General features: G+C 44.3%; 2 protein-coding genes across 2 annotated transcripts in view; one reads left to right on the plus strand and one right to left on the minus strand.

The window, feature by feature from the left end:
- Nucleotides 1-14,329, plus strand: part of MTHFS (methenyltetrahydrofolate synthetase) — a 254,605-nt gene that overhangs the window by 59,479 nt on the left and 180,797 nt on the right. The window lies entirely within an intron of this gene.
- On the minus strand, nucleotides 114-641 carry LOC309817871 (riboflavin kinase-like; the record flags this gene model as incomplete). The annotated part of the gene is made up of 1 exon (XM_082647057.1): nucleotides 114-641. One exon carries the CDS (start codon nucleotides 639-641, stop codon nucleotides 114-116), a length of 528 nt encoding a protein of 175 aa, XP_082503183.1.

The following is a 14,329-nucleotide window of genomic DNA, read 5'->3' on the forward strand; positions in this document are numbered from 1 at the left end:
TTCACAGCTGTAGGAAAATGTTTGATTTTTAAAATATAACCAGGATGAAGCTGTAGAGTTATGAGCAGTAAAATATTAGAAAACAGTGAATGAATAAATAAGATGCCTTTCCATCAGTGGCCATTCATTATTTTGCTTTTACGAACCTGGAAGAAATTGTCTTCTTTGAGTTTCAAATGTTCTGGTAAATCTAGTCGTTTCTTAGCTTCCTCAATATCACCTTGAATTGCTGAAATAAGTGACTCTAAAGAATCAAAGTTCTTTTCTGGTCTGAGGTAGCCGACGACGGCCACATTGAGAAGTTCCCCATAGAAGTCCTCTTTGAAAGTATGCATGATACGAGTTTCCATGGACTTTTTCGTATTCTTGTAGTATGGGTTCCATCCTATGCTCATCACCATCTTATGGACGTCTCCACTTCCAACACTGACCCAACCATGGTAAATGCCAGTGGATACATCAGCTGGAAGATTATCTATTACTTGTTTAGGAAAGTTAGCTGTAGGGATGCCCAGTTGCTTGGAGCTGTGACCGAAGCCCCGCACCACCTGGCCGCGGCAGAAGTAGGGCAGGTGCCTCATGACGCCGTCAGCTCGGGGTGCGGGCTGCGGTACAGTCTGCGCGTCCGGCGGAGCCGCCATCGAGGCGGTGCCAGGACCTCCCGGACCCGCTGGGGGACACGGGCGGGAGCTCCGCAGGCCGGCCGGCGGGGCGAGCGCACAGGCGTACAACGGGCCGAGCGGCACGGACGACATGCCCCGGCGAGACCCTCACGCAGCTGACCGAAAAGAAGGTGTTGGGCGACTCAGAGGCTGCGTCTGGGCTCCGGAACGCCGGCGACCTTGGAAGTCCCTACCTATACTTTTAGTCTTAAAATGATATGTTTAAAAAGTATACTTAAGAAGCAAACAATTGTTTCAGTGGTGAATCAGATCCCAAGGAGTTCACTATTAGAAATGGTGAACATCTGGTTTATCACTGAGAAATAATCTCTTTAGGATTGAAATGCAAAAAGTGTTTGTTATTTCCTCTCATGAAAAGAGAACGAGTACTATATTATTCTGAAGATCTGGGTTGGATACTTGTGGACGTTGATGCTGGAGAATAGATAGATCCTATAAGTTCTAAATATTTGCTGTTCCTCAAATCTAACAAGAAGGTAAGGTAGCCAATGCTACTCCCTGTAGTAATGCTTAATATTGATATAAGACCCAGTGGACAATGGAGATAGCAATGTGGGGAGGCACATCCTCCACGCTTCCGTGCGTTATCGTCGTAAAATATATAACTCTACTTATATCGCTTGCCTGCTTAACAGCTTTTGATGGTTCTCTGTTGCCCAAAGAATAAAATGTAAACCCCTGGCTAGCATCTAGGACCCTTTATAACTTTATTACAACCTCCCTTCTTATCTCTCTCTCCCTCTTTCTCTCTCAACACACACACACACACACACACACACACACACACACACACACACACACCTCATTTCTTCTAGACCAATAATTCTAGTTACATCAGAATCCCATATTCTGGGTAAGAGCTAGATTAGATCATTATACAGTTGGCTATTAGAAAGCATCTAGAATAAGAGAGCTGTGTTAACAGCACGTAGTTCAGGAATGGGAGATCTCAATGAGGAACCAAAATGTTCTCAAAAGTGACTTATCGATTGCCTGTGGATCTTTTTTTTTTTAAATTAATTTATTATTTATTTTGGGGGGCTGCACGGCGAGCAATGTGGGATCTTAGTTCCCCGACCAGGGATCGAAACTGTGCTTCATGCTATGGAAGCGTGGAGTCTTTTTTTTTTTTAACATCTTTATTAGAGTATAATAACTTTACAGTGGTGTGTCAGTTTCTGCTTTATAACAAAGTGAATCAGTTATACATATACATATGTCCCCATATCTCTTCCCTCTTGCATCTCCCTCCCTCCCACCCTCCCTATCCCACCACTCTAGGTGGTCACAAAACACCGAGCTGATCTCTCTGTGCTATGCAGCTGCTTCCCACTAGCTATCTATTTTACGTTTGGTAGTGTATATATGTCCATGCCACTCTCTCACTTTGTCCCAGCTTACCCTTCCCCCTCCCCGTATCCTCAAGTCCATTCTCTAGCAGTTCTGCATCTTTATTCCCATCTTGCCCCTAGGTTCTTCTGACCATTTTTTTTTTAGATTCCATATATATGTGTTAGCATACGGTATTTGTTTTTCTCTTTCTGACTTACTTCACTCTGTATGACAGTCTCTAGGTCCATCCGCCTCACTACAAATAACTCAATTTCATTCCTTTTTATGGCTGAGTAATATTCCATTGTATATACGTGCCACATCTTCTTTATGCATTCATCTGCTGATGGACACTTAGGTTGCTTCCGTGTCCTGGCTACTGTAAATAGAGCTGCAATGAACATTTTGGTACATGACTCCTTTTGAATTATGGTTTTCTCAGGGTATCTGCCCAGTAGTGGGATTGCTGGGTTATATGGTAGTTCTATTTTTAGTTTTTTAAGGAACCTCCATACTGTTCTCCATAGTGGCTGTATCAATTTTCCTTGCCACCAACAGTGCGAGAGGGTTCCCTTTTCTCCACACCCTCTCCAGCATTTATTGTTTGTAGATTTTTTGATGATGGCCATCCTGACCGGTGTGAGATGATATCTCATTGTAGTTTTGATTTGCATTTCTCTAATGATTAATGATGTTGACCATTCTTTTATGTGTTTGTTGGCAATCTGTATATATTCTTTGGAGAAATGTCTATTTAGATCTTCTGCCAATTTATGGATTGGGTTGTTTGTTTTTTTTTTTGATATTGAGCTGCATGAGTTGCTTGTATGTTTTGGAGATTAATCCTTTGTCAATTGCTTCATTTGCAAATATTTTCTCCCATTCTGAGGGTTGTCTTTTCGTCTTGTTTATGGTTTCCTTTTCTGTGCAAAAGCTTTTAAGTTTCATTAGGCACCATTTGTTTATTTTTGTTTTTATTTCCATTTCTCTAGGAGGTGGGTCATAAAGGATCTTGCTGTGATTTATGTCATAGAGTGCTCTGCCTATGTTTTCCTCTAAGAGTTTGATGGTGTCTGGCCTTACATTTAGGTCTTTAATCCATTTTGAGTTTATTTTTGTGTATGGTGTTAGGGAGTGTTCTAATTTCATTCTTTTACATGTAGCTGTCCAGTTTTCCCAGCACCACTTATTGAAGAGGCTGTCTTTTCTCCACTGTATATTCTTACCTCCTTTATTAAAGATAAGGTGACCATATGTGCGTGGGTTTATCTCTGGGCTTTCTATCCTGTTCCATTTATCGATATTTCTGTTTTTGTGCCAGTACCATACTGTCTTGATTACTGTAGCTTTGTAGTATAGTCTGAAGTCAGGGAGCCTGATTCCTCCAGCTCTATTTTTCTTTCTCAAGGTTGCTTTGGCTATTCGGGGTCTTTTGTGTTTCCATATACAAACTGTGAAATTTTTTGTTCTAGATCTGTGAAAAATGCCCTTGGTAGTTTGATAGGGATTGCATTGAATCTGTAGATTGCTTTGGGTAGTAGAGTCATTTTCACAATGTTGATTTTTCCAATCCAAGAACATGGTATATCTCTCCATCTATTTGTATCATCTTTAATTTCTTTCATCAGTGTCTTATAATTTTCTGCATACAGGTCTTTTGTCTCCTTAGGTAGGTTTATTCCTAGATATTTTATTCTTTTTTTTGCAATGGTAAATGGGATTGTTTTCTTAATTTCACTTTCAGATTTTTCATAATTAGTGTATAGGAATGGAAGAGATTTCTGTGCACTAATTTTGTATCCTGCTACTTTACCAAATTCATTGATTAGCTCTAGTAGTTTTCTGGTAGCATCTTTAGGATTTTCTATGTGTAGTATCATGTCATCTGCAAGCAGTGCCAGCTTTACTTCTTCTTTTCCAATTTGGATTCCTTTTATTTCTTTTTCTTCTCTGATTGCTGTGGCTAAAACTTCCAAAACTATGTTGAATAATAGTGGTGAGAGTGGGCAATCCTGTCTTGTTCCTGATCTTAGTGGAAATGCTTTCAGTTTTTCACCATTGTGGATGATGTTAGCTGTGGGTTTGTCATATATGGCCTTTATTATGTTGAGGAAAGTTCCCTCTATGCCTACTTTCTGGAGGGTTTTTGTCATAAATGGGTGTTGAATTTTGTCGAAAGCTTTCTCTTGTTCTATTGAGATGATCATATGGTTTTTCTCCTTCGATTAATTAATATGGTGTATCATGTTGATTGATTTGCATATATTGAAGAATCCTTGCATTCCTGGGATAAGCCCTACTTGATCATAGTGTATGATTCTTTTAATGTGCTGTTGGATTCTGTTTGCTAGTATTTCATTGAGGATTTTTGCATCTATGTTCATCAGTGATATTGGCCTGTAGTTTTCTTTGTTTGTGACATCTTTGTCTGGTTTTGGTATCAGAGTGTGTGGCCTCGTAGAATGAGTTTGGGAGTGTTCCTCCCTCTGCTATATTTTGGAAGTGTTTGAGAAGGATAGGTGTTAGCTCTTCTCTAAATTTTTGATAGAATTCACCTGTGAAGCCATCTGGTCCTGGGCTTTTGTTTGTTGGAAAATTTTTAATCACAGTTTCAATTTCAGTGCTTGTGATTGGTCTGTCCATATTTTCTATTTCTTCCTGGTTCAGTCTCAGAAGGTTGTGCATTTGTAAGAAATTGTCCATTTCTTCCAGGTTGTCCATTTTATTGGCATAGAGTTGCTTGTAGTGATCTCTCATGATCCTTTGTATTTTTGCAGTGTCAGTTGTTACTTCTCCTTTTTCATTTCTAATTCTATTGATTTCAGTCTTCTCCCTTTTTTTCTTGATAAGTCTGGGTAATGGTTTATCAATTTTGTTTATCTTCTCAAAGAACCAGCTTTTAGTTTTATTGATCTTTGCTATCGTTTCCTTCATTTCTTCTTCATTTATTTCTAATCTGATCTTTATGATTTCTTTCCTTCTGCTAACTTTGGGGGTTTTTTGTTCTTCTTTCTCTAATTGCTTTAGGTGTAAGGTTAGGTTGTTTATTTGAGATGTTTCCTGTTCCTTAAGGTAGGCTTGTATAGCTATAAACTTCCCTCTTAGAACTGCTTTTGCTGCATCCCATAGGTTTTGGGTCACTGTGTTTTCATTGTCATTTATTTTTAGGTATTTTTTTATTTCCTCTTTGATTTCTTCAGTGATCTCTTGGTTATTAAGTAGTGTGTTGTTTAGCCTCCATGTGTTTGTATTTCTTACAGATCTTTTCCTGTAATTGTTACCTAGTCCCATAGCATTGTGGTTGGAAAAGATACTTGATATAATTTCAATTTTCTTAAATTTACTGAGGCTTGATTTATGACTCAAGATATGGTCTATCCTGGAGAATGTTCCATGAGCACTTGTGAAGAATGTGTATTCTGTTGTTTTTGGATGGAATGTCCTATAAATATCATTTAAGTCCTTCTTTTAAAATGTATCATTTAAAGCTTGTGTTTCTTTATTTATTTTCATTTTGTGTGATTTGTCCATTGGTGAAAGTGGGGTGTTAAAGTTCCCTACTATGATTGTGTTACTGTCGTTAGTATTTGCCTTATGTATTGAGGTACTCCTATGTTGGGTGCATAAATATTTACAATTGTTTTATCTTCCTCTTGGATTGATCCCTTGATCATTATGTAGTGTCCTTCTTTGTTTCTTGTAATAGTCTGTGTTTTAAAGTCTATTTTGTCTGATATGAGAATTGCTACTCCAGCTTTCTTTTGATTTCCATTTGCATGGAATATCTTTTTCCATCCCCTCACTTTCAGTCTGTATGTGTCCCTAGGTCTGAAGTGGGTCTCTTGTAGACAGCATATATACAGGTCTTGTTTTTGTATCCATTCAGCCAGTCTATGTCTTTTGGTTGGAGCATTTAATCCATTTACATTTAAGGTAATTATTGATATGTATGTTCCTATTACTATTTTCTTAATTGTTTTAGGTTTATTATTGTAGGTCTTTTCCTTCTCTTGTATTTCCTGCCTACAGAAGTTCCTTTAGCATTTGTTGTAAAGCTGGTTTGGTGGTGCTGAATTCTCTTAGCTTTTGCTTCTCTGTAAAGGTTTTAATTTCTCCATCAAATCTTAATGAGATCCTTGCTGGGTAAAGTAATCTTGGTTGTTGGTTTTTCTCTTTCATCACTTTATGTATGTCCTGCCACTCCCTTCTGGCTTGGAGAGTTTCTGCTGAAAGATCAGCTGTTAACCTATGGGGATTCCCTTATGTGTTACTTGTTGCTTTTCCCTTGCTCCTTTTAATATTTGTTCTTTGTATTTAATTTTTTTTTTTTTTTTTTTTGGTACGTGGGCATCTCACTGTTGTGGCCTCTCCCGTTGCGGAGCACAGGCTCCGGACGTGCAGGCTCAGCGGCCATGGCTCACGGGCCCAGCCGCTCCACGCCTTGTGGGATTTTCTCAGACCGGGGCATGAACCTGTGTCCCCTGCATTGGCAGACAGACTCTCAACCACTGCGCCACCAGGGAAGCCCGGTATTTAATTTTTGATAGTTTGATTAATATATGTCTTGGTGTGTTTCTCCTTGGAGTTATCTTGTATGGGACTCTCTGTGCTTCCTGGACTTGACTAACTATTTTGTTTCCCATATTAGGGAAGTTTTCAACTATAATCTCTTCAAATATTTTCTCAGTCCCTTTCTTTTTCTCTTCTTCTTCTGGGGCCCCTATTATACGAATGTTGGTGCCTTTAATGTTGTCCCAGAGATCTCTGAGACTGTCCTCAATTCTTTTCATTCTTTTTTCTTTATTCTCTTCTGCAGTAGTTATTTCCACTATTTTATCTTCCAGGTCACTTATCCATTCTTCTGCCTCAGTTATTCTGCTATTGATCCCTTCTGGAGAATTTTTAATTTCATTTATTGTGTTGTTCATCTCTGTTTGCTCTTTAGTTCTTCTAGGTCCTTGTTAAACGTTTCTTGTATTTTCTCCATTCTATTTCCAAGATTTTGGATTATCTTTACTATCATTATTCTGAATTCTTTTTCAGGTAGACTGCCTATTTCCTCTTCATTTGTTAGGTCTGGTGGGTTTTTGCCTTGCTCCTTTATCTGCTGTGTGTTTCTCTGTCTTCTCATTTTACTTATTTTACTGTGTTTGGGGTCTCCTTTTCACAGGCTGCAGGTTCGTAGTTTCCATTGTTTTTGGTGTCTCTCCCCAGTGGCTAAGGTTGGTTCAGTGGGTTGTGTAGGCTTCCTGGTGGAGGGGACTAGTGCCTGTGTTCTGGTGGATGCGGCTGGATCTTGTCTTTCTGGTGGGCAGGTCCATGTCTGGTGGTGTGTTTTGGGGTGTCTGTGTCCTTATGATTTTAGGCAGCCTCTGTGCTAATGGATGGGGTTATGTTCCTGTCTTGCTAGTTGTTTGGCATAGGATGTCCTGTACTGTAGCTTGCTGATCATTGAGTGGAGCTGGGTCTTGGCATTGAGATGGAGATCTCTGGGAGATTTTCGCCGTTTGATATTACGTGGAGCTGGGAGGTTTCTTATGGACCAGTGTCCTGAACTTGGCTCTCCCACCTCAGTGGCACAGCTCTGACACCTAGCTGGAGCACCAAGAGCGTGTCCTCCACGCAGCTTTCTGTCCTCTATTTCCACACAGGTATTGCAGTCTACTTTGATATCTGAATGTTGAGTCTGATCAAGGAAGCTGTAAGTTCCACTTGCTTGAGTTCTTTGAGCAGTTTACTTACTCTGGAGCATCAGTCCTTGGTGAGACAGGCAGAATCATTCGTCCATGAGCTGGAGATGGCGAAAGGGGGTGCTGGCTTCTCCCACGCTGTCCACAACTTTGTTGGCAGGTCAACCCTGCCCTGTGGGCGGCAGGCTGGGTGCAGCTGTGTGCGGTGCGAGTCAGCACCGCTGGGCCCGGACGGCCACTGCCAAGGGGTCTGGAGCGCAAGGTTCCTCCGTCCCGGGGTGCACAGTCCGCTCCTCTGTGCTTTGCCTGGTGGGAGGCTCGGAGTTCTCTCGCTCTGCACGCAGGGGCGGGGCGCGCGGCTGTCCCCTCCAGATGCGGGGTGCCCTGTTCGCTCCTTCCTCCTCCTGCCCAGGAGGCGCATGCATGGGTCTGGTCGCGGCCGCTGCCTCTGCCGTTCGCGGGCTGGCAGAGCGTCCCCACCCCACCGCGGGTGCAGCCGGGGGCTGGGGTGAAGCGAGAGGGATTCCCCTCTGTGAGTTCGGGCTTCCCCACCCGGCGCAGACCCGGGAATCGGTCCGCTGCCGCCGCTGAGGGTGCAAGAAGCACTTAACGGCAGCGCAGCCTGTGCCACCGGCTCCGGCTGGAGGCGGCGGTGGCGGCGCGGCTCGCGCGGGGACTCGAAGCGTGGAGTATTCACCACTGGACCGCTAGGGAAGTCCCGCCTGGGGAATCTTGTTACATGCAGATTCTGATTCAGTAGGTCCACAGTGGGACCTGAAATTCTGCATTTCTAACAAACCTTCAGGTGTTGCTGCTGGTTTGCTGTGCACTCTGAATAGCAAAGCCCTAAGCTGTGCTGTTCAGGATGGCGGCCCTAGTCGCATGTAGCTCTTTAAATTTACATTGTTTAAAACTGAATACAATTTAAAATTCACTTCTTTGGTCACACTAGCCACATATCAAGTGCCTACTGTATTGATGCACAGGGATGAAACATTTCTAACACCGTAGAATGTTCTATTAGACAGCACTGTTTTCTAGAGCACTGTTTTTCAGACTGTTTTCTACAGGTCACCTACGAAATCAGAATCTCTAGGGATAGGGGACTGGAAATTTGCATTGTAAACAAGCACCCCAGGGGGTTCTTATGCATGCTAAAGTTATAGGAAAACTTTTACAGAGTTGTAAAGTCTGATGTTTAGAGATAAGTCTAATGTGGGAATAGGTAAATATCAGAGACAGACATGGAGAAGCAGCTCAGCTTAAATTGGAATGCCCTTCTTGTCAGCCATGGGAAATATGTCCAGTTGTCTACAGGTGCAGTAGGTTTCACCTGGTGGAGCTGACCTCTGACACCAAAGCCATGTAGGGTGGAAGAGGTATAAACTGCTCAAGCCAGGAGTGTTCTGCATGTGTGCAGCCTGTCCCAGATGTGTTCTCTGATCCCACATGCCTCCTGGTCCACCGGGTGCTAATATCTTGTGTGGACTAGAGGCTGCATTCAGTTTCAGGGATGACTCTCAACCCAGGTTAGTACAATCCAGAAATAGTTCTCTTCTTTTTCTTTAGATCTTTTGGATCTCCCTTTTCTGTGCAGGAACATATTTTGGGCAGATCCTCTAGTTTTTGGATCACCTTCAGATATAAAAAGAAGTTCCATTCTCAGGTTTCAAAAAATTCAGTCCAACCTTATATCAAAAGTTTACTTTCTCATCCAACTCCATGCTTATTTCTTTCTTCCACTTGTGGGGAAGTGGGGAGAGGTCTCGGTGTGGTATTTCACTTCCCTTGCTCCTGTCTTCCGGCGCAGAAAGTTCTGACAATGGAGGAAAAGGACAAAGCTCACCTGAGTGGGCGCTGGTGTAACCTGGCCATCAGTGCCTCTGCATGCCAAATGCCCACTTACGGGCTATCTTTCATAGAGGCACTTTGTGAGAATCTCTGCTGGGACTGCGTGCACCGATCCACTCTCCCGCTGACCTCTGGTAGCCTCTTCCCAGCCCCTGCCCTCCAGAGGCACAGGGAGGGCAAGGAAAATGACACAGCCTTCTCTATAGCTGCAAAGTCCCTTATTTCAAAGAATTGTCTTAATCTCTTATCTTTTCTAATACAACCTGGAGATGGATGATTGTGGTGGCTAGTTGAAGAACCATGCTGGTTACCTTTTACCTGCTGGTAAAGCCGGCACGGATATGTGTGTTGGACACCTCTTGTGCTGCTCCTATGTCCTCTGGGGCTGTGTTTTTCTCCAGCCGTTGCTGCAGCAAACTGTCTGCCTACAGGTGAAGACAGCATCTCTCCTCACCTGCAGGGCTTCCCACCCCGGAATGTCATGTCTGAGTAAGACCCTTGCAAGAGCCCTCTCAGTCACCCTGGCGCATGTGCACACCTTGCAGTGTGGGGAAGTCAGCATCCCAAGGGGCAGCGCTTGACCAGTGCAGGTCAGGAGCCCGTCGATGAATTCTCTCCACTTCCAACCTTTGGGCAGACAATTCTGAGTTCTCTTCTGCATTGCTCCTCAGAGGATCACCAGGCTAGTAGCGCTGAACTTCCGTGACCTTTCTCTGCTTCCTCTTCTCAGTCCCCCGTTCCTGTTTCTCGGGCCACTTCCCCCAATATACTTCTGCATGCATTTCCTTGTCCCAGGGTCTGATTTTCAAGGGACCAGGCTAAAACAACATGTCCATCACTTCTCTTTAGAATGTGTAGATACCTGTCACCATTGTCCCTGCCATGGAGACTGCAGAAATTCCAGGGACAAGGAAAAGCCCCATGGAGCAACATTTTACACATGGTAATTGTACATGGATAGCTGACAGGCACAGACTGATCACTGAAGCGGAACTCCATGGTGGTTAGTAGTCTGCACGGCATTCCTGTTGATAGAAGTTCACGTTCTTGTTCTCGTTTTTGAATGTGGGTGATGTACAGTGGACAGATCAACCTTGATTTAGTTGTTGAAGAGAGCTCTCCAAAGGCAGGAGGTAAATTGGAGTCTACTGTCTGAGGTTACTTTGTGTCTGACTATATCAGCTATGGTCCTTTACTTCAAGCAGAGACCGAACTTAAGTAAGAGAAAAAGAGATATTGGAAGGAGCAGTGGGTGCTGTGATGAGCTGCCTGATCCCCTTTTAGGACTGAAATATGCTTTGCTCCAGCTGCCAGAATGTTGGCTGCTGGCAGCTCAGAGCTGAGGCCCTCGCCTGGAATTGCTCTTGGCTAAACAAAGTCATCTTTCCCAAGGTTAGCGCCCCTTCTTGGTGACAACCCATACCCAGTGTCTGGTCATTGTAGAGGTACGAAGGCCTGGCTCCTTGCTTCAAGGCAGGCCACCACTGAAGGGCCATCCCAGCTGCAGCTCCCATGGGACTGGCTGAGGCCTGTGTGCTGTGCACAGCTGCATTGCAGTTCCAGTTCTCTCCCTGCCCAGTTCTGTTTCTTTCCCCCCCTCAAAGCCTTAGAGCATTCCTCGGTAAACTTCCAGCACACCAATCTCCAACTCACTTTGTTTCCTGGGAAATCTGATACTGGGAGTTCACAGAACTGAAGGAAGAACTAAACGCACGAAGGACAGAAAACAGGGCAGCCCTGGGGATCCTAGTGGCAGAAACTTGTAAATCCTTTAGAGGGATGTCAGGGCATCTCTGCTCAATATTCACATTCCTGGGAGGGAATATATGATGGGCTTGTTAAGGTCAAGAAGAAGGGCCCTGTGATTGCAGCCCCATCAGAACTACATGAAGCAGCAGACAAGAAAGAAAAACAGTAAGTGTCTTCTGGACCATGGTATCTGGAGTTTCTTTGGAGGAAGAAGTTGAATATGTTAGCTGAGGACTGGAGCTCTAAACAGAGGGTGCCACGGCTCACAGGTTGCCAAAAACAGGATTGCCCCTGACCCTGGGGCAGGAGCAAGTGGAAATAAAACCCTGGAAACTTTACCCAGAGTCCATCAGGGTGCATCACCGAAATGGGAGACAGGTTTGTTGACTAGTTCTTCCTTGCTGGGTGGCTTCTTATAGGAGGAACAGTGTCCCTCAGGTGGACTGAGAATCCTGGAAGTTCTGCCAGATTTGGTGGAGGGACCCTCCCTCTGGGGGATGCATATGTAGCAGGCTTTTAGGGAGTGCTTTCTATGTACCAGGAACCACCAAACATTAACTTTCTTCTTCCTCTTGAGTTCAGAACCAGCTGAGAGACAGACACAGGGCTCAGATAGAGGGTAAGTCAAGTATCAGCTTTGTTTTTTTAAATTTTTATTGGAGTATAGATGATTTACAATGTTGCGTTAGTTTCAGGTATACAGCAAAATGAATCAATTATACATACACATGTATCTACTCTTCTTTTTTCTTTTTTTTTTTTAAAGATTCTTTTCCCATGTAGGCCATTACAGAGTATTGAGTAGAGTCTCCTGTGCTATACAGCAGGTTACTATTAGTTATCTATTTTATGTATATTAGTGTGTATATGTCAGTTCCAATCTCCCAATTTATCCACACCTCCCACACCCCCATTATCCTCTGGTAACTCTAAGTTTGTTTTCTACATCTGTGACTCAGCTTTGTTGATAGTGGGTGGAGGATGGGGCTTGGATGTAGGGCTTCCTAAGACTTGGCTCCTGCCTGGCTGCTCCCGCCCTCATCCTCAGCCAGTCATGAGTACAACTGGCCAGACACCCACAGGCCCTCCGAGCAGGGCAAGAGCTCAGCGTGTGGCAGAGAGCACTTTCTCTATGGGGAGACAGGTCCAAAACAAAGAAACCAGGGAAGGCTGAATCCTTCAAACTCCAAGGTCCTTCTGTGAATCCTAGCAGCCAGTGGGGGAAGGAGGAAAGGAGAGAGGGCAGGAGTATTACTCTGGCTGAAGTCTCCCACCTGAGCCAGGGACACGGAAGTGCAGGACAGCTACTCCCCATGTATGTACATACACTAACATATTCAGGGCCTTGTCCCTCTAGGAGGTAGGACTGTGCCCAATTCACAGAAGAGGAAACTGAGGCCAGGATCATATTCCAAATAAGCGGAGGCTCAGGATTTGAACCAAGGCTTTCCTGATTTTAAAGCCCATGTTCTTTTCACCACCCCGTGCCCCCATCTTCATTTAGAATGCTGGAGAAAGGAGATGCTCCTCGATCTCTTCCTGAACGCTTACAGGGAGCTCTCCTGGGTCCTGGGGCCACCAGCTCAGTTTGGGCTTGGTTGCTTGAGTTCCCTCGAGTACTTGAGTCCACGACGTTGGGCATGTGGCAGATTGGAAGAGACAGTCACCTGGCGTAAATGGGAAGACTGGGAGAGGGGTCCCTTCATGTGGAGCTGGACTTTGGTCTCCCCTTCAGGACCTATGCCTGTGGGCCAGGCCAGGCTGTCATCATAAGGCCAAAAAGGTGGCTATAGTGGTCTCACTGGGCCTCCCACTGGGGAGCCCTGGGCCCCGTGAGGACAGCTGCTGTAGCTCAGCCCCTCCAGTTGGGTCTATAGAAATCAGTTCGTGAAATCAGCTTTTTCCAGGACTGGGCCAGCTGGGGTTTCTCTATCAACTCAGATATGCCTTTCTGTTTTGTTCATTTGTTTGTTTTTGCTTTTCTCTATTTTTTTGGCTCTGCCGCATGGCATGTGGGATCTTAGTTCCCCCACTAGGGATCGAACCCACGCCCCCTGCAGTGGAACCTTGGAGTCTTAACTACCAGACTGCAGGGAAGTCCTACAGAAATGCCCTTTTGGCTTACTTCTCTCTGACCACAAAGTGCCAGCACTCAGCCAGTCCTCAGTGGGCTGCTTCCCCAAGTCTGCGCTTTCTCTCAATTTCCTTAGAAGCCTTTCTGTCATCCACCAAGTGGTTATGTTCCTTGCTTTCCAGTTTCTCTATAGATGGTCCAACCATTACACATCTGCATTCCCTCCCCTTATCTTTCTCTCCTTCCTTCCCATCTCCCTCCCCTCTCATCCCTTTGCTCCCTCTCTTTCCTTCTCTCTCTCCCTCTTTCTTTGTCTCCCTCCAAATCCGTCTCCCATCTCTACGTCTCTCCCTTCCCCTCTCTTCTTCCCCAACACCCTCACTTTGAACCCTAGGGGGACAGGGCTTTCTGCAAAGGAAGGGTCCTTGTCACATGATTATGAGACCTCCAATGTTATCTAGCGGAAAGCAGTACCCTGGGTATGTTCTGCTAGGGACTAAGGGACCATAAAGGAGTCCTGAATATGATGGAAAATCACTGGAAGGTGCTGGACTTGGGGCAGATGCTGCAGGGGTGAAAGTGGGTATCTGTGCCCCCAGAATGAGAGAGCAGGTGACAAAAGGAGAGGGGTTCCATACCTCATTTTAACCTCTTGATAGTTTTGCCCAGACCTAGTCCTGCCAGTGTTATTATCACCTGTAAATGCATTGATTTCTACCATTGAATCCATCCATTTTTTAATTAAGACTTAGATAAAGTTTTAAAAAAAATCCCATCCACATTAGGCACTAGAAGGGAAATTTCAGAGAATGAGATGATCAGATTTCTAAGCTTATTGAAAACCTATAGATAACTGCATGACTGCTCATGCCATTTTAAAAAAACAAGTGCGGCTAGGCGAGCCACTTAATAATGTGGGAATTGTCGGTGGTGCGGATTGTGGACAGAGG

Source organism: Grampus griseus, assembly GCF_964374135.1.
Source record: "Grampus griseus genome assembly, chromosome: 2".
NCBI lineage: Eukaryota > Metazoa > Chordata > Mammalia > Artiodactyla > Delphinidae > Grampus > Grampus griseus.